Source organism: Saccopteryx leptura, chromosome 7, assembly GCF_036850995.1.
Source record: "Saccopteryx leptura isolate mSacLep1 chromosome 7, mSacLep1_pri_phased_curated, whole genome shotgun sequence".
Taxonomy (NCBI): Eukaryota; Metazoa; Chordata; class Mammalia; order Chiroptera; family Emballonuridae; genus Saccopteryx; species Saccopteryx leptura.
The window spans coordinates 42,642,133-42,667,295 of record NC_089509.1 but is presented as its reverse complement, the minus strand read 5'-3'; the positions used below and the strand labels follow the sequence as shown (position 1 = coordinate 42,667,295).

Genomic DNA, 25,163 nt, shown 5'->3' with positions numbered 1-25,163 from the left:
CAGGCTGAGGGGCCATGTGGACTGGACAGTCTGTTGGGCCAGGCTGAGGGGCCAGGCTGAATGACCTGGCTGAGTGGCCAGGTTGAAGTGCCATGTATAGTGTGCTGGCGTTTGGCCAGGCGCAATGTGCAGGCTTAGTGGGCTGGCTAAGTGGGTAGGTTGAGTGGCCAGGCTGAGTGGCCATGTGGAGTAAGCAGGCTGAGTGGGCCAGCTAATCCGACAGGCTGAGTGGGCAGGCTGAGGTGCCAAGCTGAGTGGGCAGGTGAGTTGGCAGTGCTAATAGAACTGTGCTAATAGAACTGTGATGACGTCAATGTGCTATATTTGTGATTTCTAATTCGGTGAACACTAGCATTGTGTGGCCATTGAGGTCTTAAAATATGGCCAGTGTGATGGGGAAACTGAATATCAAATAATAGTTAATTTAAATTAAAATAGAAAAACCCAAGTTGGCTGCTATATTGGAATATATAGATTTGAGGGACCTTTTGAAGGAATTCTTAATTAATGGTATGTATCTGAATTTTAAAGTCTTTATGCATTTCTAATAGTCCCGAAGAGGTGGAGGCTGTGTATGAATTACAGGTCACTGAGTAAATGGACTTAGATTGACCTGTTCACTGTGCCACCATTTCAAAACGCCATGGAGTGCCTAACGGAATAGCGTGTTAGAAATAGGTGTTCCCAGGCCCTGGCCGGTTGGCTCAGCGGTGGAGCGTCGGCCTGGCGTGCGGGGGACCCGGGTTTGATTCCCGGCCGGGGCACATAGGAGAAGCGCCTATTTGCTTCTCCACGCCCCCCCCCCCTTCCTCTTTGTCTCTCTCTTCCCCTCCCGCAGCCAAGGCTCCATTGGAGCGGGGATGGCCCGGGCGCTGGGGATGGCTCCTTGGCCTCTGCCCCAGGCGCTGGAGTGGCTCTGGTCGCGGCGGAGCGACGCCCAGGAGGGGCAGAGCGTCGCCCCCTGGTGGGCGTGCCTGGTGGATCCCGGTTGGGCGCATGTGGGAGTCTGTCTGACTGTCTCTCCCTGTTTCCAGCTTCAGAAAAATACAAAAAAAAAAAAAAAATAATAGGCGTTCCCAGATGCTCATGGTGGAGTAGAAAGAGGTGGAGTAGAAAGAGTGCCAAGTTATTTCGTGACTTTGTAATGTTTATTTTCTTTTATAAATGATCGTGTAGTGGAAGTACAATATATTTAGGGAAAAGGGCTCAAATCCTAAGTGTATGGGCCAGTGAATTATTTCAGAGTGAACACAACCGTGAAATCACCACCCAAATCAAGAAGCAGAACATGACCAGCCCACTCAGCCCCTTCCTTGTGGTATGCTCCTGGTGGTGTGAACTGTGTTGGTTTAAGCTGGTACTGTTTCCCAGAACCCCTGTGCTCACGTTAGAGTTGCCCAAGGGAATTTGCAAGAGCTTTAGATCATGAAAGTAAAGCAGCTGCCATTACTCAGACAATCATGGTGCTTAGATGCTGAGACAAATGCAGAGATGGTGGTGGTTTTCATTCTGTCCTTGCTCTTCTCTGCCTCCAGCTCATCCGCCTTCACCAGCTCTGCTGTCCCAGAGGAAATCCTACCCCCACCCCATGGCACAGCTTTCCACACGTTCCCCCGCTGCCCTCTGTGCGCCGACCCGGGCCCTGCACATGGGCAACCTTCCAGATGCCCCTGCAAACCACATCAGGGCTTCAGGAAGGCTGGTCGTACTGCCAGCACTCAGCTCCTTCCCCTGCCCCACCCTCTCCCCCACTGGGGCAGGTCCTATTCCTTATGTAATAAAACTCAGTGCGTAAGCTTTCTCTATAAAGGATGTTGGGTTTTGTATATTTAATTTATATTCTGCTATTTAATTTTTCATTTAGTTTTATTATTAATTCCCTTAAGTTTTTCAGGTATACTATAATGATATCATCTGCAAAAAGATAATTTTACTTTTTATTTACCCTTTCTCATGCCTTTGATTCTCCAGTTGCATTGTTAATATTTTTATTTGTACAGTGTTAAATCATAATGAAAAGAGTGTGCATCCTTGCCTTGGTGTCAGGAATAAACTTTTATATAAAATGAGCAACATTTATATTTCTATATTTGATGTTTTTAGAAAGTTAAACGCCTTCATTTGACTTTAAATTATTTTTCCATTGCCTTATACAGAAATAGACTATTCTTTAAATCTTGACAATGCATTTGAAATCTACACAAATAAAGATTAGAAAATATAAACATAAAATTAACCCTCTCTGGAGAGCTCAGTTGGTTGGAACATGGTCCTGAAGCACAGAGGTTGCTGGTTTGATCCCTGGTCAGGGCACATACAGGAATAGATGTTCCTGTCTCTCTCTTGCTCTCTCCCTTCTTCTCTCTAAAATCAAAAATACACATTTTAAAAATAAAATAAAATTACCCTCCCAAACAGCTTCCTGTTACCACCACATTACCTTACCAGCTTTATGTAGTTTGAACTACTATATCTACATGAATGAATTTACTGCATTATTAATTTTTTATTCTACAAACTATTTCTCAGGACTTTGTCAAAAGGCATTAAAATTAAAAATGTGTAAAAATGAAAAATATATTGTAGTCAAAACATATTAAAATGAAAAATAATATTTAGCAATAGCAATAAATCATTCTTTTTTTATGAAGGTAGTGTTCAGCCCAATTTGTAAGACATTTAAATTCACTGGGATAGCCCTGGCTGGTTGGCTCAGTGGTAGAGTGTCGGACTAGCGTGCAGGAGTCCCGGGTTCGATTGTCGGCCAGGGCACACAGGAGAAGCACCCATCTGCTTCTCCACCCCTCCCCCTTTCCTTCCTCTCTGTCTCTCCCCCTCCCGCAGCCAAGGCTCCACTGGAGCAAAGTTGCCCCCTGGCGCTGAGGATGGCTCTGTGGCCTTTGCCTCAGGTGCTAGAATGGCTCTGATTGTGGCAGAGCGACGCCCCAAGATGGGCAGAGCATCACCCCCTGGTGGGCATACCGGGTGGATCGTGATCGGGCGCATGCGGGAGTCTGTCTGACTGCCTCCCCATTTCCAGCTTCGGAAAAATACAAAAAATAAAAAATAAAAATAATAAATTCACTGGGATAAATTATCAATGTGCTTCTTCAACTTTGACCTTGATGATCCACATTCATGTTTATTCTCACAAATAATCTTGACATGAAATCTCCAGTTCTAGCTTTCTATAATATTTTCATGTGAATAACCAAGCCATCTTCCTCCCAATGGACTAAATCAGGGCACCCCAATTTGAAGACTAGATCACAGCATAAAGACAAACTAGACAAACAACACCTGAACCAATAACCATAACAACAACATTCCCTTAGACCTATAAAAATTTACGGTAAGTCCATTTTTCCATCCATGACTTCATTAGATACTCATAACAATCCCATAAAACAGATAGTCAGTAACCATTATTTCATATAATGCACAGGCTCAGTATAGTTAGTGGCTTGTGCCTGAGGTTATCACATTAGTGAGGGACGGGCAGAACCAGGAGCAGCACCATTAATTTTTGAACACCAGCCCATGTTCTCTCAGGTATTTGCACAGGAAATGATTCTCAAGCTATAATAATTATGAGGCTAGAGAGAAACATGCTGCAATCCACCTGGATAACAGCATGATGAGAACATATTCTGTATGTAACCTTGAACAAATGGAGCCATGATGTTTGGAGTAAAGCTTCAGAGTCAAGCATAAGTCTAAGAATCCACACTTTAGTTAGCAATGGGCACTGACAGCAATGGCCAGAGCCACCAACACAAAGATACATTTCACAGTGACACTGAGTGGGATGTCTGCCTCCAGCATCGTTTCCTCTAAATTCCCCCTTTCAAATTGACTCTTGCTCTCCTCTGAATCCCACGGCACAGTGTCCCTCTTAGGACCCCATATGCTCTCCTTTAATGGCTCATGACTGGCTTCATCTTTGAATCAGTGTTGAGCTTTGGAACAATACACATTCCTGACATGCACAGTATATCAACTAAATCAGATTCTCAGAAACAAGACACACACACACACACACACACACACACACAAACACACACACACATATATATTTTAAAGGTTCTCAGCTAACCCTGAGGCATGGTTAAGTGTATAACTATGCCCTAAATTTATTTATAACCTGCTAATTACATTCAAGCCATGTTCATTGAACATCTACTATATGTGAAGTACAGAAAAGAGAATCTGGATAAAATATAGAGCCTTTCTTCAAAGGGACCATAGACAGTTAGGAGACAGAGGCCTGTAAGTAAATGCATTATAAATATGAGAGTAACATTAACTACTATAGTAATATAACTGTACATTAGGTCCTACCCATCAGACCTGCAGTGGCTAAATGGGAGTACCGACCACATGGGGTCCATGCTCTCTGTATTCCACACCACATGCAAGAAAAGTAAATGTTCGATAATCTTGTGCACTGACATGATTGATGGCCTCATTGAACTTCTTAAAATCTCTTATTCTTCTTAATATTAATTCCATGTTCACAGTAGAAGACTTTTCTTTAAATGAGAAACAAATGAGTTTTCTCTCAACCCCTCCCTCATCCTAATTCCAGTCCCTGAGAAAATTATAAAACACTAATTAAAGAAATCAAGGAAGATACAAGTGGAAGCATATACTATGCTCATTGTTAGAAAATAAACATCATTAAAATGTCTATACTACCCAAAGCAATTTATAAATTCAATGCAATACCAATTAAAATACCAATGACATATTTCAAAGATATAAAATCCATATTCCAAAAATTTATATGGAAACAAGAAAGAACACGAATAGCCTCAGCAATCTTGAAAAAGAAGAATAATATGGGTGGTATCACACTTCCTGATATCAAGTTATACTACAAGGCCACTGTACTCAAAATAGCTTGGTATTGGCATAAGAACAGGCATATAGATCAATGGAACAGAACAGAGAACGCAGTATAAATCCACACCTTTATGGACAACCGATATTTAACAAAGGAGGTAAGAGCATACAATGGAGTAAAGACAGCCTCTTTAACAAATGGTGTTGGGGAAAATTGGGACAGCTACCTGCAAAAAAATGAAACTAGACAACCAACTTACACATTCACAAAAATAAACTCAAAATGGATAAAAGACTTAAATGTAAATCATGAAACCATAAGCATCTTAGAAGAAAACATAGGCTGTAAGCTCACCAACATTTCTCGCAGCAAAATATTTGCAGATTTATCTCCACGGACAAGTGATAGAAAAGAGAGGATAAACAAATGGGACTATATCAAACTAAAAAGCTTTTCTCAGCTAAAGACAATATGAACAGATAAAAAAGAAAAACCACACAATGGGAGAACATATAGGACAATACATCTGATAAGGGGTTAATAACCAAAATTTATAAAGAACTTATAAAACTCAACACCAGGAAGACACACAATCCAATCAAAAATGGTCAAAAGAAATGAATAGACACTTCTCCAAAGAGGACATACAAATGGCCAATAAACAGATGAAAAAATATTCAACATCACTAATCATTAGAAAAATGCAAATTAAAACCACAATGAGATACCACCTGACACCAGTAAGAATGACGCTCATTAACAAAACACATGATAGGTGCTGGCGAGGATGTGGAGAAAAGGGAACCCTCCTGCACTGCTGGTGGGAATGCAGACTGGTGCAGCCACTGTGGAAAACAGTATAGAGATTCCTCAAAAAATTAAAAATGGAACTTCCTTTTGACCCAGCTATCCCACTTTTTGGAATATATCCCAAGAACACCATATCACTGATTCAATAAAAGAAATGCACTTCCATGTTTATGGCAGCACTGTTCGCAATAGCGAAGATCTGGAAACAGGCCAAGTGTCTGTCAGTGGATGAGTGGATTAAAAAGTAGTGGTACATATATATGATACAATGGAATACTATGGGGCCATGAAAAATAAGGAACTATTACCTTTTGCAACAACATGGATGGAACTGGAAACTATTATGTTAAGTGAAATAAGCCAGGCAGAGAAAGAAAAATATCATATGACCTCACTCATTTGAGAAATCCAACGAACAATGTGAATTGAGGAATGGAACTAAAACTCAAGGGAAGGGGGAGGGAGTTGTTGGGAGAGGGGAAGGGAGATGTTGAGGGGATTACGAGGGAGAGGGGAATGCATTCGGGGCGACACAAGAATCTATGTAAACACAAATTAAATTTTAAAAAAGTTACAACAGATATAATTAGTTCAAGAGACTTTTTACCTAGGTATTAAAAGACCCAAATTCTGACTGGAAGGCCTTGCAAACTATTTGCATAACACATATCCTATGGATGAGACACTAATTTCTGAATATGAAGTTAAACAATGCATGCGGGCCTGCTGCCTTTCATCCCTTTGTGAGTATTTCCTGGATGTGACTGAGGGAAACACAGAATCCAGGAGAAAAGTAAGATAAGACTAAAAGCACAAGATGTCACTATCGATAAAAACAGTAGTTCAAACCACCTTTTGAATTTTATTTTTTAAGACTAAATATTTCTCCAAAGTCCCTAAATTATAAAGGCTGGATTTTTCTGTTGTGCTTTATGAAAGTAATAAAATTAATTATGAAAAAACTGGACCAGCTCACTAGTTGTATTTTTTTATTTCCTTTATCATAAAAATGTGTTTTACTTAGCTCATAACCACACACTTCCAAACTATCTTTGTTCTACTTAAACAGTCCCTCCAACAGTCTGTCTTTGCCGATGAACTCGACTCAGTATTTATTTCTATATTTGACAAATATTTACTGAATGCTTCTAGATGCTTGCACTTTTCTAAGTACTAGGGATGCTTTGGTTTTTTGCTGCTTCACAAGTCCAGGACATATCCTCTAGAACAGTGATTTTCAATCTGTGTACCGCAAGGATTTTTAAAACCTGCAATACCTGAGTATTCAGCCGGGGCACTACCCTTTTCCCTTAGATTGTCAGATAAAATAATGAAACAGCCAAAACAACAGCTGTCCTGTGTGGACAAATCAAAATTATACCTATTTTTTTGTTACATCAGCAAAAAATATATAATTTTTGGTGTGCTGTGGGATTTTAGTAATTCTTACCCCATGTATAAGATGCCCCTTAATTTTTTGACCCAAAATTTGAAAAAAAAAATTACATCAAGTGATTGAACTCAAGTTTTATTCATCATAAAATTCATACAACTCCTCATCCACACAAAAAAGCAGGAAATGTAAGTAAAAATAACTACAACCACTGTATAAGATGCACCCAGTTTTTAGACCCCAAATTTTTTGAAAAAAAGGTGCATTGTATACATGGGGAAACACGGTAGTTTGTGTGTGCCATGAGATGAAAAAGGTTGAAAATCGCTGCTCTAGAATAAAAATGACTGATTCCCCTCTCTGATCACTCATTTCATGGACAGCATTTCGCTCTCTGATTCTGAAGTTGGAGAGAGTGGCGGGTGTCTCTCTTGCCTGGGAGGAGCCCAGTGCCCTGGGAGCAGGGGCTTGTCTGGCTTGTTCGCCCTGTGTCTCCATCCCCTGGCGCTGCCATGTCACAGGTCCTCAAGGGATGTGCCACCATGTACTGTCCTCTGTTAGCCAGCTCAGGTTTAGGCAGAACAGAGTGAGGTAAGAAAATTGAGCTCCCCTTGCTATCTAACCTTTAGAAAGCTACCAAGCTGTTTTCAGGTCTGTGTATCCTGATGACAGCGACACCCCCTCAAACCAAACCGAACCCCACCTTTCTCCAGCACCTTTACCAGGAGTGGAGGAAAAGATGCTTGAGATGGCATGTACATCCTGTCTCCTCCTCTACGGTGAATGACAAGGCAGCTAACATTTATTGAAACTGACTCTGAGCCATCTATCAGAACAGAGCAGTAGGTATTAACTCCCTGCTCTTCCATGGATATGCTAACCGACGAGGTCGGAGAGAAAATGCAACTTCCTTAGGGCCACAGTAAGTGTCCCAGCTGGCATTCCAACTCAGGATTGTCGCAGTCCATATTCTTTTTAATATACTATTTTGAAAGTCATTGTCATGTAATTTAATAGCTATAAAAGGGGGAAATCATGGCCAACTGATAGCAACATCACGATAATAACTTAAGCTTAAGAATCTCTGTTTTCTTATCCGGACAATGAGGGTTGGTTGTAGTGGAATAATGATTTCAAAGATCCTTTCTAGCTCTAAAAATGCATGATTTAAAATACCTTTTAAAAAGCCAATTTATAATCCTGGCCAGTTGGCTTAGTAGTAGAGCATCAGCCTGGCATGTGGATGTCCCGGGTTCAAATCCCAGTCAGGGCACTCAGAAGTGACCATCTCCTTCTCTGCCCCTCCCATCCCCTCTTTCTCTCTCTTCCCCTCCCTGTGGTACACAGGGAAAATTAGAACATTATTACCTTCCATTTAGGAAAAAAGCATATGGTGGTTAGCTTTGTCCCTTTATTTTGTTCTCTTTAAAACTTTCTTTAAATGGGATGCCTAATCAGGCAGTGGCACAGTGGATAGAGTGTCGACCTGGGATACAGAGGACCCAGGTTCAAAACCCGAATGTTGCTAGCTTGAGCACAGGCTCATCGGGCTTGAGAGCAGTATCTCTGGTTTGAGAGCAGGTCAACAACATGATTCCATGGTTGCTGGCTTGAGCTGAAGGTCACTGGCTTGAGCTAGGGGTCACTGACTCGGCTGGAGCCATATGAGAAGCAATTAATGAACTAAAGTGACACAACTCCAAGTTGATGCTTCTCATCTCTCCCTGTCTCTCACAAAACAAACAGACAAACAGAAGAAAGAAAAAATAAGGGAGGGTAAGTGAGGCAATAATAATGATGTCCCATTAAGTGGATTAGTGAAGGAACACTCTACATGAACTCCATTATTATTATTATTTTTTATTACTAAGTGAAAGACGGGAAGGCAGAGAGACAGACTCCCGCATGTGCCCTGACTGGGATCCACCGGGGGAGCCCCTTACCAGGCGATGGTCTGCCCATCTAGGGCCACTGCTCTGTGGCTCAGCAACTGAGCTATTTTAGCACCTGAAGCAAGGCCATGGAACCATTCTCAGTGCCCAGGCCCAACTTGCACAAACAATTAGAACCTTGACTGTCGGAGTGGAAGAGAGAGTGAGAGAGTGAGTGAGAGAGAGAGGGAGAGAGAAAGAGAGAGAGGGGGAAGGAGAAGAGTAGAGAAGCAGATGCTTGCTTGTCCTGTGTGCCCTGATTAGAAATCAATCCCAGAGCTTCCACACGCCAGGCCAATGCTCTACCACTGAGTCTACTAGCCAGGGCCTGATCTCCATAATTTTTAGCACTAAAAAACACAATCATTTGAGGTGGTGGTTGTGAATTGGTAGCTAGTCTGCATCTCACCCAAGCAGCAGCCAGTAAGAAAGTATTCTCATGTTTACTAAACATCTGTCTAAACAGATAAGGGAGGTGCCACCTTTAAATCAATTTATATCATCTTATCTAGATTCCCTCCTTGTATTCATAGCCTAATATCAAGTTGTGGGTCTAGCTGGTGAATAAGTAGTTTGGAGAGTTCTTGCTCCCCAACCAGACACAGAAAAGAACAACAGCACCAACTGGCTCATTCTGAGGACTGCAGGAAAGACAGGCCAAGGCGCAACTGGTGTTCCCCAAAGGGAAGGGTGCCTGGGGACGTGGAGTCCCCACCCGGTGACCCAGGGACAGAGCTATAGGGAGCTCCTCAGACACAGGCGAAGTACGAAGTATGAAGTATGTGCCAGGGTTCCACTGGGGGCCGTGCAGTCTAATCTGGGGACTCCGCGGGTGGGAAGTGAGGTTAGAGTGCAGGGCATCCTTCAGGAGGACAGGTTGAGTTCTGTATGACTCTCAAACCCTCGGCAAGCGCCTGGAGGAATGACAAATACTGGTTCATGCTCAGCGGCCTTCATTTCTCTTGATCAAATGTTCCCTCGGACTGCTTAGCACAGTCAAATACAGTAACTGAGAACTGAGAGGGCTGTCGGGTTCCAAAGCCCACCAGGTCTTCCAGTGTCTCCAGAAGCCGCTTCTCTCCCCTGCAGGCCGGGCCAGTGATGGAAGGGGCACAGGAAGGGGCCATTTAAACGAAAATGGGTTGTAGTCCCTTCCGCTTCGTGAGGAATAGGATGTGGCCCAAGTCACATCTGTAGTGATTCCCCCTTCCTAGGCAGCCTTGCTCCTACAGAAGCCTGGGGACAATGGAAAGGGAGCTGGATTGTGTGGCCCTGCCCGCTGTCCTGTCCTGTCCTGTCCTGTCCTGCTGCAGGGTGGCCCGTGGGGACAGCCATGGGGCCACAGACAGTGCTTTAAGGCTGGAGCCGGCAGGGGGAAAGGAGGAAAGGGGAAATTGCTCTTTTATCATAAATCGAGAAAAAGAGAGGCTCTCAAGCCTGTTTGGGAGAGGGTTGAGGACAGAAAGGGAGAAAGGAGGAGGAGGAGGAGGAGGAGGAGGAGGAGGAGGAGGAGGAGGAGGAAAGGCCACACCCCCTCCAGCACTGCAGACAGCCAGGAAGCCTGGGACCTCACGCTGTCCTGCGCAGTGGTCCCTGGGGAGGGAAGCAGTGTGGTGAGCACAAGCACGGGGTGAGGAAGGGCCTGCCCACCTGAGCATGCATGAGGAGACAGCCATGCCTCCAAGAACCCACCCCTGGAGGTGTTGCATGGAGAGAGCTTCCCAGCACATCTGGAATAGAGGCTCAAGCCATCTTAAAATATTGCATCAGGGGCACCTGAGACCCCCTCCCCCAAGGTGCTGGACATCTGGTCATCTCAGGAGCAACCACACAGTGGCAGTAACTTGAGTCTGGCCTGGGGCTCAGAGCTGCTGGGTGCCCCCGGAACCTCTTCCTGGGCGCCCCAGGACCCCCAGGTGGCTGACATCCACGTGCCCTCAGAGAATAGGCAGGGACACGTGGGCACAAGTTCACCTCCCCAGTTGGCTTCAAATCTTCCCCAAATCTGTACAGAGCTGGTACTCGCGGGGCGCTTCTGCTGAGGGTGACCCCAGCAGCCTTGGCCCTGAGACTCAGAGTTGGGTGGAGGTGAGGAGTGGGGGCTCTAGCACAGGTGAGTGCACCCCTCACCTGCATCCCCAGGTCTGCTGCTGACCCTCCTGGGGGCACAGAGACAGTGACTCACTTATCAAGGTCACCCAGCAGGTGACCCCTGGCTCATGGCTGTGGGTGGCTGAAGTGGGGCTCGGGGCAGCGGTGGGGAGCCTTCAGGCCCTCCGCACAGGGGCGCACAGGTGCCGCCTGAAGCTTACGGGTAGCTGTAAGCCATCCCGAGCTCCTCTATTTCCCTGCTATTAAAGGCTCAGCTGAAGACGGCTTCCTGCCATCCCCACGAGCTGTGAGGGGCGCTCTGCCAGTGCACGCTGCATGGGGCGCGCGCCCTCCGCTCCGGAGAAGGACGCAGCCAGCACTATGGCTGCCGGCTCAGGCAGCCTCCAGACTGCTGCAAAGGGAAGGGCCTTCACTGCTGTGCTCATGTTCCTCGCTTAACAAAAGGGAAACTGGCCTGACCAGGCAGTAGTGCAGTGGATAGAGCGTCAGACTGGAATGCAGAGGACCCAGGTTTGAAACCCCGAGGTCTCTGGCTTGAGCGCAGGCTCATCTGGTTTGAGCAAGGCTCACCAGCTTGAGCCCAAGGTCACTGGCTTGAGCAAGGGTCACTTGCTCTGCTGTAGTCCCCCTCCCCCGGTCAAGGCACATATGAGAAAGCAATCAGTGAATAACTAAGGTGCCGCAACCAAGAATTGATGCTTCTCATCTCTCTCCCTTCCTGTCTGTCCTTCTGTTTCATTCTGCCCATCACACACACAAAAAGTGGACACTGAGCCCCAGTGGACAGTGGTGCTGTTTGCTCACCCCCTCCACCCCAGCAGGCAGCGAATCCTCAGCGTGGCTGCTGGCAACAGGGCTGACCCCACACACTGGTGGCGTCTCCGCTCCATGCACGTTTCCTAACAGGACACCTCAGAACGGATGCTGAATGTGGCATGGACACCCAGAGCTGGAGTAATAGGCAGCCAAGATGCATCCATCAGCTGACACAAGCAGTGTGGCCCTGGAAACGGCATGTGACCCCCCCTCAGTTTCCCCATCTGTTAAAGGAGCTGTTCCTGCCGCTGTCCACCTCACTGAGTTATCGTGAGGATGCTCTAAGGGTCTGCCTGGGAAAGCAGTTTGGGAACCAGTAGGTGACACAGAGCATTACACTGTGGCTCTGCATTCCATGGCTGTGTCTGAGTGTCATGGGCAGTGTCTAACATCAGGATGTTGTCGTCCCGATCTCCTTGGCTCATGCTGCCTCTAACCCCCTGGCCTCCCTCTGTTCTTCCCAAAGGAGTGTGAGGAGCCCCAAAGCCCTGGGTAGCAGCAACATTGACAGAGCCCAGAGGGGACCTCTCAGGCTGAGGGGTCGCTGGTCGCCTCATGACCTGTTGGACACAACCCCGCCAGCAGGGTGGGCACTCCCCAGCTGGGGCACACTCTGGGGGCTGACAGCTGGGGCTCGCAGGGCATCCTGGGCCCCGGATCTGGACTGGCCTCCAGGCCAGGATCCTTGTGCCCACCCTCAGGCCCCTTTGCCTACCTTTCCCTGCATGTCCATGCCCCAGCGGGCCCCTCAGCTGGGCACAGACAGAAAGGGTAGGGTGTCCAGACTTGCCCGCACTTCTCACCGTAGGCAGAAGTGACCCCGTCAGGCCTCTGGACGTTCACCCTCAAAACCTCTGGCCCTGAGGACTCCCCTAAGCCAGCAGGGAGATGGGGACAGGAGGGATGGCTCTTGTGAGGGACCTAGGGATCTTGGGGACCCCAAGGTGGGGACAAGAGGGCCAGGATCCCAGGCCAGAGGGTTGGGTGGGGTGTGGGGCTCAGAGGGCTCCAGACACCAGCACCCCCCCCCCCCCAGAGGTGGCAGGTCAAGGGAAGGAGAGAACTGTACTTCTGCCCCAGCAGCCTGAGGGCAGTGACACGTGAGTACCCAGCCCAGGGGGGAGGGGCTTCAAGGGGAAACCAAGGCAGGCTCATCTCGGCACTTCCATGTGGCCTAACCCCTGTGGGCTCCACCTCTCCCCTTGAGGGCAGCTCTGAGCAGGGCTGCATGCCCTGTGCCAATTAGTGCGGCCTCTGCTGTCCTTCCCCTTTCCCGAGGAAGAGTCCCTGCCCCTCGGAGAACTCGGCCACTCCTGTGGGCTCCACCTCTCCCCTTGAGGGCAGCTCTGAGCAGGGCTGCGTGCCCTGTGCTGATCAGTGTGGCCTCTGCTGTCCTTCCCCTCTCCCTAGGAAGAGTCCCTGCCCCTCGGGAGACTCGGCCACTCTTGTGGGGTCCTGCCGCCCCCTGGGAGGCCCCCTCTCCTCCCCTCCCCTCCATTCTGGCTCACTGGGCCATGGCTGGTGCATTTTCAGTTTCTCAACCAAGCGTGGCGTGCCTGAGGCTCAGATAATAGGCTTTTTAAACTTCACTCAGGCTGAGAGGGGAACAGACTCTCCGAGCATCCTAACAGGAACTGCGCCAGCAAGGGAACCCCCACTTTGGGGGGAGATGGGGACAGACATACCTGGAAGGGTTCAGGGAGGGGCTGACCCCTCCAGGCCAGCCCTGCACTCAAACACACACCCGGAGAGGAAGGGCAGGGGGCCCGCGGGCCCCAGCACAGCAGATGCCTGGGAGGGCCCAGCGGGCTGCCCCATGGGATGTCCTCCAGCTCCCTGCCCTCCCATCCCCGACAGGAGCCACTTTCCCCACCCCCTCCCCTCCGGGCTGGGGGGCGGCCTCCATGGCATATGGCCCGGCCCCCACCTCTGTGTAAGTGTGAGTCTGGTTCCCGAGGCCCGGGATTGCTGACCAGCTGCAGGACCCTGCAGAAGATCCTTCTGGGGGAAGAAGGTGAGGTGGCACCCCTCTGCTCCGCAGGGGGAGAGGGTCCAGCATCATACTGGGGTGCAGCTCATGGGACTGGGTGCTCTGGCGCCCCCGAGGCTGGGTTGTGACCCCCCCAGACCTGGGCAGGAACCAAGACAAGACGTGGGGGGAGGAAGGAATAGGTGGTTGATGAAAAAGACAAAAGAGCCCAGGGAAGCAGGACAGAGGCAGCTCAGCCAAGGTCACTGGGAGGGGACAAGGTCTCTAGGGCCTCACCTTCTCTGGAGGCCCCTGAAGACACAGAGGTGACCGTACAGCAGCTTTATTGACCAGACATAGCAGCATGAACACAGCCAAGTTGGGGCCTGGCCAGTCTGGCCTGGCCGCGGGCTCCGGCCACCGAGAGCCAGGTCCGGGCACCCTAGCATCTGTCCCCAGGCCTTCCTGGGGCCCAACCTTGTCACTGTGCGTGGTCCCCCTGAAATGAGGGACAGCACAGGGCTGGGTCCTGGATGGGCTGGGAAGGTGGGGGGCACCCAGACCGGGGCCAGGATCAGGTCCAGTGGCCAGCAGGAGGCACTTTGTGCCAAGTGGTGGGGCTGGCAGGTGGGTGGGCAAGCGGCCGGTTCACCGCACAGAGCACTTGTGGACAGGGTTCATGGGCGAGTCTCTGGGGCAATGCAAGGCCCAGTCAAACTCTTCAAACTGGGACACGCTGCCTAGCACCCTGGGGTGGGAGGAGAGACCCACAGGATGTGGGTCCCACCCAGCTGTGCCGTCCCACCCATACCTGCTCCCATCCCGGACACCGGGGTGGGGGGGGGGAGGCCCAGGTAGGCTGGTGGGCATACTTGTAGTGCTCAGGTGCGTGCTTGTCGGTCAGCACCTGCAGGTAGATGGACTGCGACCGCCGTTTGATGCACCAGTTCTGGGCCTGGGATGGGGGTGCAGGGGAGGACGGTGGGAGATGAGGCCAGGCGTCCCCACTACCCAAACCCTGCCACCCCCTCACCCCCCAACACAACTCCCAGCACACCAGGCCTTAAGCTTCTATCAGAACCCACAGGGCCACTGCACCCACTCCGGGCCCCCACGCGGCCCACCTGGGCGAAGGTAATGAAGAAGAGCTGGACGGGTCTGTACTTGAGCCAGTGCAGCGGCTACTCTAAGCCGTGCTCCCGCACCCACTTCTGATAGGCCTGGGGGAGCCGGGCATGAGCAGCGGGGCCACAGAGGGGTGCTGACCCACCCCCCGCCTGGTCAGCCCCGGCTCTGCACACCTCCACCACAGAGAGGCCCCGCTCCTGCCTCCCACGCTCTCCAAGTCATGCTCCCTCCCAGGAAGGCTAACCCCAGGCCCGTGCCACCCCCTCCAGGCAGCCCTCCCTTCTCTCCAAATGAAGGGCCTGGGAGTCCCTCCTTTTCCAAGGACGCTGTGCCTGGCACAGGCTCCACCTCCCCATGCCAGAGGGCAACGAGATAGGGAGAAAGAGGGGTCTTCGTCCCAGGTTGAGGCCCCATGAGCACCCACCCTTCCCCCGGAGGGATGGAGAGGCAGGTCCCAGCAGCTTACCTAGCAGGCCAGCTTGAGGCCCCCATGTCTGCGATGTTCTCTCCAAGTGTGTGCTTCCCACTCACCTGCCGCGAGAGGAAAAGGCCAGGGGCTGCGTGGCCGTGGAGCTCCCTCAGGCCTGGCACCCTGGGCCCTGCCCACCCCCCACCCTGCCCTCCTCTCCCCTGTCCCAGCAGGCTTGGGAGGGACGCCAACCCCTTTGAGCCCCACGGCCTTCGTGAGTCTGTGCGAGCTCATCCACATGCCCACGTGAGTGTGCACGCACCCCTGGGTGCGTGTGCAGGGACCCGCACAGGGTTTGTTCAGACTCATGTGCGTGTACTTGGGTGTGCACACTCCCGGTCTGTGCCGAGCTGGGCCCGAGGGAGGCCGGGGGGCCTCACCCGCTGGCTGTAGACGGTGAGGTTGTCGTAGAGGTGGACAGTGCACTCGGCCTTGCGCAGGAAGCGGCTGTAGGAGGCCTCTGTCCACCAGTGCAGCAGGCTGCCCGAGCGGTCATACTGGCCCCCTGTGGGGAGCGGGCAGCGTGGGCTGAGACTGACCCTCACCCCCAGAGCCCGGGTTGGGTACTCAGTCCCCTCTTTCCCCCACCTACTAGCTGATGGGGACAGAGGGGTCCTGTGGGGTCTCCATCAGTCCATCACCCTGTCCCCCACAGCCTGTCTTCCCCTCCTCCACCATCTCCTCAACCCACAGGCCTCACCCTAGTCATCATAGCCATGGGTCAGCTCGTGCCCGAGGACGGTGCCAATGCCCCCGTAGTTCAGAGACCTGGGCCCCTGGCTGCAGGGGGATGTGTAGAGCTCCCCATCCTCAGCCCAAGGCTGTGCAAGGACTCCAAGCTCAGTGCAGGACCCCCCCTCACCCCTACCCCCGCGCCCAGGGCAGCCTGACCTCGGCCTTCCCCCCTCACCCCTACCCCCGCGCCCAGGGCAGCCTGACCTCGGCCTTCCCCCCTCACCCCTACCCCCGCGCCCAGGGCAGCCTAACCTCGGCCTTCCCCTCTCACCCCTACCCCCGCGCCCAGGGCAGCCTGACCTCGGCCTTCCCCCCTCACCCCTACCCCCGCGCCCAGGGCAGCCTGACCTCGGCCTTCCCCCCTCACCCCTACCCCCGCGCCCAGGGCAGCCTGACCTCGGCCTTCCCCCCTCACCCCTACCCCCCGCCCAGGGCAGCCTGACCTCGGCCTCGCTGGAGGCTGAGACGTGCTCATGTACAAAGAGGGCGCCAAGAGCCATGCCAACGTGGCGGCTGTCTTGGCCCAGGCAGACCCAGGCCAGCTCCTGGGGCTCGTCACTGCCTTCCATCTCACGTGCCAGTTCATGCAGCACCTCTGGAAACAGCGGTGACAGATGCTCACTCAGAACCACCACCACGCACCACACCAGGTAGTTGTGCAGGATCCTGAGGGCCAGTAGAGCAGCTGGGCATCCAGACAGGCTCACAGGCTTGGGCCATCTGAGAGCACCACCCGGCACCGCCCGTACTCCCGAGCCTGGGCTTGGACCTAGTAGATCTCCTGGGCCTGGCCCCCAGGAGGGAGGGTCATTCCAGGCACATGAAGGCAGAGCCTGGAGTGGCCTAGTCAGGGAGAAGGGCTGGGTCCCCACACAGCCAGACGCACCTCTGGTCACCGAGCAGAGCTCCTGATACTGGTGGGTCATGGGCCAGCATCATTTTCTGCCTTGCTATGGGGTGGGAGAGGGACACTTCCTGTGACTGTTCGCTAAGAGCTAGCCTCGAGGGGCCTCTGCTCCTCCCCAAGGTGGTCAGAGAGCAGGGAAGCTTTCCCCAAGGTGGCTCTGGGGTGACAGAGTGGTGGCGACACTTGCCCTTTCTGACATCCAGACCCACTGAAGCCTCCCTGTCCCCAGATGAGGAAACTGCAGCTCAGGAAGCTCACAGCCCTGCTTAGGGTTCCACAGAGGAGGTGGGGAAAGCCATGTCTGAATTTAGGGAAGAGGACTTCTACTCGAGCGCTCCTAACAAGCCTCCCCAGTGTGGCTCCTGCACAGAGCTGGCAGTGGAAATTCAAAGCTTACCAAGAAGATGACCTAGGATGCAGGGGGGGGGGGGGGGTCAAAGGACAACAAGCCAAGTTCAGGCAAACAGACTGAATTTCACTCAAATGTCCAAACAGGTAATGTAAGGTATTTTTCTCCGCCGAGAAGGAAGGAACGGGGCTCGGAGCCACAAAATGTGGAATAATAAAAGGCTTTATTGAGTACAGCACATCCCACCCGGTGAGGTTCCCTGGCCCCGAAGAAAGAAAGATGGAGGCCAGGGAAGTTGCAAGGATTAAACCGAGTGGGAGATATTTAAAGGGTTCCCTCTAGGGAAGTCGAGCTAATATGACATGGTGAAATCTCGCTGGCTGGTAGACAGTCGCTTTTTTCCAAACGGTTCCTGTGAAGCCTCCTTTGGCGCGCTTGGTTGTGGGCGGTCCTAGCCAAAGTTCGTGGGTCTGAGTTCCCCACGTGACCATCCTCCATTATCCACCAACCTTACATTCTGACCTTTTGTGTTAAATAGAAAAAGGGGCTACTTCCTGCTGAATAGGGACGTCGTGGGGAGGGGGAGATCGGAAGGTGGTGGCTTGGAGGGGTGTCAGGAGGAACATCTGTTTGGCCGTGAGTTGAGAAACTTCGCAGATGCGGTCCTGTAAGGATTTTAAAAAAGGGAGAGTAATAGGGGAATTTGCTGGGTCCAGCCTTTTGGTGAGCTGGAGATGGATGGAGTCCAGTGGTTCCAACTGCCAGTGGTCCTGTAAGGAGGCAAGCTTGAGGCAGAACTGCACGTCAGGAGTGGTGTAAAAAGGGGAAAGGAAGGGGTCCCATCCATTCCCATAACCGAGACCTGTGAGGGAATTAGAGGTCCAGAGTGTGATGGCAAAACAGAGAAGGTAGCCTCCATGTCCACAAGAAATGAGATGGACTTACCCACTAGTTGCAGCATACCCTGGGTTCTCGAATCCAGGCTGTGTCCTAGGAGTCTGAGCGATGCACCCACCTGGCTGGACTGGCCTTCCCATTCGGGTGGCTTGTCCTCCACATAGAGGCACTGAGGAAAAACCTATTGCCCAAAGGGGCAATTGCTCCGCCAGTGACTGGGCTGCTTGCAGTCATGGCAGGGCTCAGTGGGCAGCCGCCAGCAGGGGTCCTGCCGGGACCAGTGGTCCTGCTTGCCACACTTAAAGCAAGCTGCTGGTGGGATTCCTCTTTGTGGCTTGGATTTGGGTCAGGCACTTCCTGTGTCTTGCCTCTGTTGTTCTACTGGCCTCAGTGTTGCCACAAGAGCCAGGGTTTGGAGTGTTACCTTCTGCTGCATGCGGGCCTGGCGAACAGCCTTGGCCTGTTTTTACTAGTTGGGACCGTTAAAAAATTTAAATGCTGTGTTCACAGGTCCTGGATAGGGGCTTGGGGGGTTGAGAATAAGAGGAGGGGGGCTCGTGTGGAGCCTGGCACCCAGATCCCACAGGAAACGCTGGAGCCAAAGGCAGGAGAGGGCCAGAACTTCCTGCAAGAAAATTGGGGTTGGACGTCCTGAAAACCGGTGTAAGAGCCAATGCCAGGCTGAGAAAGGCCTGACGGAGGAGGAGTTGAAGAACACAGTGGAGAAGGGAGGGGCCCCTGACCAGCAGGGGAGGAGAAAGAGAGATGGTAGTGGTGAATAAGAAACAGGTTTTTGAGAAGGGAGGGGAGGGGGCTCTCAGAGGGAAGAGACCCAAGCACAAAAGAGGTCCGCAGAGGGACCAGAGAAAAGTCCCGAGAAAGGGGCGCCCCCAGGGGTCAAACAGGAGGGAGAGAGAGTTGGGAGTCCATGGATAAGGAAAGATTAGGAGTGGAGGTTTTAGGGGAGGTTTCTCTGGCCAGAAAAAGGCCTGAGCGGTGGAACAGGTGGCACAGAGATTAAGGACAGGTGCACGAATAATTAGAAGCCGTGAATGTAAGAGATCTCCAATCAGTTCCCAGCTTTTTTGGCGATAGTTAAATTGGTGAGGGTGTTAACACGGAAAGTCCCTTCAGGAGGCTAATTCAGTGGGTTCTGTGGCCTGGCCACAGTGGAGAAAAAGAACAGTTTCTTCTTCTTTAGGGAGGGAGATTCCTGTGCCCACAGCCACCTTCAGTCCTCGGAGTGGTCAGATTTGAGTATTAGTGTCCTAAAAACTCAAGGTCTGGCCACGGACGTAAAAGGTAAAGTGGATGTGCTCCGGACGTCTCCAAAGCACACGCACTCGGACAGACGAAAAAGAGTTCCCTGACGTAGCTACAGTTTCGCACAGGGAGTCTCGGAGGAAAGAATTGAGAGGAAGGCGGAGGCAGGAGACTTACCATACCGAGTGCCGAAGTGGGTGGAAGGTCGGAGATCCTGGTTCTTTCTCCTGGTTCTTTCTCGGAGGGGATGAGGAAGAAGAGCGGTCCTTGGGGACTGCTACTCCTCCCGGGTTTTCGGCACCAAAATGTAAGGTATTTTTTCCCACCGAGAAGGAAGGAACAGGGCTCGGAGCCTGTAAAGCCAGTAGTCAGGGCCACTATTACAGCCGCCTGGCCCATGCAGGTTCGCATTGGATTCGGACAGTCAGTAAAGAAACAACGGAGCCAAAAACTGATGGGCAATCATCTTTAATCCTAGCTTGCACCCGGCAGGCAAGTAAAAACACACACTGGGCTCCAAAACCCACTCACACTCAGTGCTCACAAAGCTACTGACTTATCCGAGTTTCCTAGAATCAAAGGTTTCTAGCTCACCAGACTTACTCACCTCTGTTCCCCATCTTCTTCCTTCTCTCTGCACAAACTCTACTCTCACTGGCTTCTCACTCAGCACTCCACCATCTTGGCTGCTTCTCCTGGCCTCCTCCATGTGGCCTTTCTCTGCTCTCCTCTCTGCTCTCTCCTCTAATGATAATCTCAGGTACCAAGAGCGCAAGTTCCCATTCTGCCCCCATTTTAGAGTGTAGAAATCCAAACCTTTAATCCAATATACAAAATAGGGAAGTCTCTAATACAAAGTCACTTATCTGAGGCACGATGGGATTGTACCACCCCACATCAAAAAGGGTGGGAAAGGCTTAATCCTAAAACCAAGCCCCAGGCTACAAGGATCCTTCCTGCCCACAGCCTGCCCCCAACACACATTAATATCACCTGGGCGATGGCTTCTGTGTGGGCAGCGCCATCTTTAACAAAGTGAGCATAATATATTTTATCTGCCCAGCAATCCACCCCTATGCTCACTTTACTACCCAGAATCTACACCACCGGCATCCCTGTGCAAGAAAATTAGGCACATTACACAAATTACAACAGCTCAAATCATACAGTTCAACAATCACAAAGGTACACTTCACCAGTCTCTGAGCACTTTGTCCAAAGTACAAAATGTCTTTGGCCTTCTTTCTAGTTGTGGGAAAAGCTTCCCAGGGCAGGGGAGTGCTTCCAGCAAAGCCACTCCCACCCCTATCAGGGTATTTCACATTGTCCAAAATCCGTAAGCCCATTCAACAAAGGAGCCAATGCCCACTCCGGACATAGTCCAGGAAATCAGTCCACACACATGGGGCGTCAGCCACCCCCCTCATTCCTGCCATCCTGGCAGGTCTTACACTGTCCCAAAGAGGGGCACATGGCAATGGCAGTCAGAATTTCCATCTTTGCTCTGGAAAGCATGATAGCGTCCACCCCTATGCCCCCAAATCGCAGACCTACCAGGGCCATAGTAAGTACTCCTTGCTGCTGGGCTCTCATCTTCTGGAGACTGTGGATTGCAACTCCAGCCCGATTCTCCTCATCCTCTAAATAGGAACTGAAAACACCAGCTCCCGTTGCCGGTCTCAAGCCCCGGGCTGCTGCAGCCTTCTGCTCCGCAGACCTTGCGGCTCCGGACTCGGCCTCAGCCTCAGCCCTGGCCTCCTGCCGCTGCTGGCTCTCCACAATATCCAGGGCAATTTGCAACTCATGAACCTGTGAATCCTCCTCCAGCAGGTGCTCCTTTTCCAGGCGAATCTTGCAAATCTGGTCAGCCTCCTCCTCCAGTGCTTCCTCCAGCTCCAGGGTCAGCATCTGTTTCTCCCATATTTGCTCCAACTCCTTCCACTGCTCGGTTTGCAGGTCCTGGGCAGCCTCTTCCACAAAGCTCTTGGTTTCCTCAAGCATGGCTGTTAAAGTCAGCCAGCCTATGGTCCTCAAAAGGACAGCCATGGAGAACCATAACAGCAGCCAGTCCTCTACTCCACCACTCAAAGGTAGTGGTGGCTCCTCACCAATCTGTATCGAATCCTGCCACAGACTACGCCAAATGTAAAGCCAGTAGCCAGGGCCACTACTACAGTCGCCTGGCCCATGCAGGTTCGCACTGGATTCGGACAGTTGGTAAAGAAATAACGGAGCCAAAAACTGATGGGCAATCATCTTTAATCCTAGCTTGCATCCGGCAGGCAAGTAAAAACACACACTGGGCTCCAAAACCCACTTAGAGCCACAAAGTGTGGAATATAAAAGGCTTTATTGAGTACAGCGCATCCCGCCGGGCAAGGTTTCCTGGCCCCAAAGAAAGAAAGATGGAGGCCAGGGAAGTTGCAAGGATTAAACCGCGTGGGAGATATTTAAAGGGGTCCCTCTAGGGAAGTCGAGCTAATATGATGTGGTGAAATCTCGCTGGCAGACGGTTGCTTTTTTCCAAATGGTTCCTGTGAGGCCTCCTTTGGCGCACTTGGTTGTGGGCGGTCCTAGCCAAAGTTCGGGGGTCTGAGTTCCCCACGTGACCATCCTCCATTATCCACCAACCTTACAGGTAATATATCCACTGTCTCAGCCTAGGGCCACAAAGACAATAACCCTTCCATTTATACAAAGAAGAGGGCTCGGAAGCCCCTACCCCTGGTCTAGCCTGGAACTGACAGAGAGGAGGTCCCACCCCCAACCCCCCCACCCCACCTTACCCTGCTAAGCCTTTGCTTTCTCCACCTGTGAGGGGCCATTTGGGGCCCCGGCATCAGGCCTACCCCAGCTCCACAGGGCTTCAGGACACACCTTTCTCCGTGCTCTCACAGCCTGCCAGATGGCTGGAAAATTGGAGCTCCCGCGGCTCCGCTAAACACCACAATTACTAGAGGGAAATTACTTGTGCCCTCCTCCCGTGCTCTGCCAGCACACGCTTCTCTCCTTTTCTTTGCCCTCCCCTCCTGCGCGGGTCCCTGGCCGCCAGAGGGGTGCCTGGGGCGCTGGGAACACTCACAGCTGATGATGTAGCGTGAGTTGTTCCTGTCGTCCAAGCTAGTTGTTCCTGTCGTCCAAGCTGACAGCGAGTGAGAAGAGCGCGGCGGGGCTGTACACGCCCGGCGCCTTGTACATAAGCCGGTTGAGATCCCAGCGCACTGCGGCTCCCAGGCGCTCGGCGGCACCACCCAGGTCCCAGCCACTGCAGTCCTCCATGACCTCAAGCATGCGCCTGGGGCAGAGCCTCTTGGTCTAGCACATGTCGAGGCACGAGAGGAAGAAGGCGCGTACCTTACGCTGAGCCTCGCTACCAGGCCCACCCGCGGGCCCCGCCAGCAGGCGCCGTAGGCGCTCCTCATTTTGCTCCTCGACGTACGGGATGGTGTTGTTCGTGAGCTTGTCGTCAGGGATAGCGTGGCGCTGTGGCCAGCCTCCTCACACAGAGAAATACAAGTCCTGACAGAGGTCTATGCTGGTGTCCAGGTTGACGGCCAGGAGGTGGGCGGCGCGCGCAAAAGTCTTGCGCTCCGGACAGCGCTCAGAGCAGGCGCCACTGCCCGCTGCGCCCAGGCCCAGGTACTTGAGCGCCAGCATAGCGGCCAGGATGGCGCAGAGGCCGGCGGCAAACACCAGCTCGGCCAGCAAGCACACTTCGCGCACTTCCAGCGTGGCAGAACGGGAAAGGGGGGGGGGGCAACGAGGTCCCGCGCGCGCGCCCCCGGTGCCGCACCAGCTCACATACTTGACCTGGAGCTCCTCGTAGTGCGCAGTCATCAAATATGGGGCCTTCATGGCGCTGCTAGCACCACCTCTCAGTCCTTGGCGATCTCGGCTACAGAAGGCACCCGGCTGCCGGCCTCCTGGCTGGCCTCCGCGTGCCCTCGGGGCGCAGCTGCAGGAAGGGTAGGAACAGGGTTAGAGAGTAACTGGGACCCGACGGGGCCCATAAGCACAACGGAAAGGGGTGCGTGCAGGCCTAAATCCAGAGGCGGAAAGTCACCCGAGTCCCCAACAGCCAGCAGGTCTCCCTGCACCACTGGGAGAACGAGAGAAGGGGCAGGCTCAGAGTGGCCACCACCTCACGCGCGCAAAGTGGCATCCTTTGACCTGTTTCTCTCTCCCTGAACACCTATGCCCGTAGCAGATTGAGAGGCCTCTGCTGGAAAGCTGGGAGCACCGAGCACAGGGCCTGGCACGTAGTAGGCCTTCAATGAAAGGCCATTTCTCTTCCTTTTGCCTTTCTTGTTCAGGACCTACTACAGCCGAGGCCAGGTGGGGGAGGGGGCGAGCGGAAGCGGGAGAAAGGAAGCGCGGTCAGGGGCTCGTCTATGCGGACCCTGAAGCCGCCTTCGCTCCCTTACTGGAACTAGACGTTCACGAAAGCGACTGGAAAACCAAACTTTGCCCTGGCGGATGTCAGTAGGACCACCCTCAATCCCCTTTCCCAAGCGTAGCGCGCCGTCTGGCCAAGGAAGGGGTGAGGAACCGCCGACGGCCCTAAGAACCTGACCCAGTACCGTCCCGCGCTACTCCGGCTTCAACAGGTTCTCCCGGGAACCCAAACTTGGGCGAAGTTTCACCCCTGGCGCGGAGGGGCGAAGGCGGCTGCGTTGGTGGTCGCGGCAGGAGAAGACTCTAGTGCCACTTACCCATCAGGTGCGCGCCAGGCCGAGCGGGAACAGAGTGGGTAGATATCGAGCCTTAGCCCGAGCCGAGCCCGAGCCCGAACCGGAGCCGGAGCGAGGCGGCTGCCGCTCTCTCCGTGCGCCCGCCGCCTTCTCTGCCGCCGCGCCGCGCTGCGCAGCCCGCCGACCCGACGGAGGGGGCGCGCCGGCGGCTCCACCTTCCTCTGCCCGCCCCCCGCATCCCCTCCTTCCTCCTGCCTCCATCCCGGCTACTTGTCAGCTTGGTGGCAGCTCGGGGGCGGGGACGACGGCTGTGGAAACACGCTCCTGAGGGTCTTCCCCGTTGCGAGAATTCCAGTCGCAACTGCGTCCCGGAAAGAGTGAGGGCTCCTGCTAATTCAGGAAGGGGTTCTCCCTTCCCAATCCCATGCCCCCACTCGGAGCTGCCCCCAGCCCGCCAGTGAGGGGCTCAGGCTGGAGATGGGTCGTCCCAGTAAAGCCCGCAGGCCTGGAGCACCCAGCGCCCAGGGAGGGTCTCTCGGAAAAGCTGCAGGATGTTCCTTTACAGCGCCGGGCGCTGAGCGGACTTCAGTAAGATTCCTGGTCCTGCGGTTTAGCCCCGGCCCACCCCAGCCCTCCCCCGAGGACGTGTGTGATACTGGTTGCCTGTGCAACCCTCACCCAGGCCTGGTGGAGGGAGAGCCCTGGAGGCTGCTGCAGGGGTGGGGGGAGGTCAGGGAAGAGACAGCGCCCCTCATTCCAAGCCTTGACTGGTCCTGGCACCCACTGCTCAGGAACCCTCTGACCAGAGAGGAAGAGAACTGGAGAGTGGAGAAGAGCCCACCCTGCT

The 25,163-nt window shown here is 52.7% G+C and overlaps 1 protein-coding gene across 1 annotated transcript; it reads right to left on the bottom strand.

Moving 5' to 3' along the window:
- Positions 1–11,334: 11,334 nt before the first annotated feature.
- On the bottom strand, positions 11,335–24,427 carry LOC136378986 (endothelin-converting enzyme-like 1). Its single transcript, XM_066346492.1, is given in 14 exon segments — positions 11,335–11,525; positions 12,246–12,468; positions 14,175–14,376; positions 14,530–14,625; positions 14,750–14,826; positions 15,002–15,097; positions 15,472–15,497; positions 15,500–15,536; positions 15,855–15,979; positions 16,175–16,295; positions 16,653–16,894; positions 21,077–21,759; positions 22,747–23,580; positions 24,338–24,427. Coding segments are annotated over 13 exon segments (2,853 nt in total). The 5' UTR covers positions 23,481–23,580; positions 24,338–24,427.
- Positions 24,428–25,163: the final 736 nt, after the last annotated feature.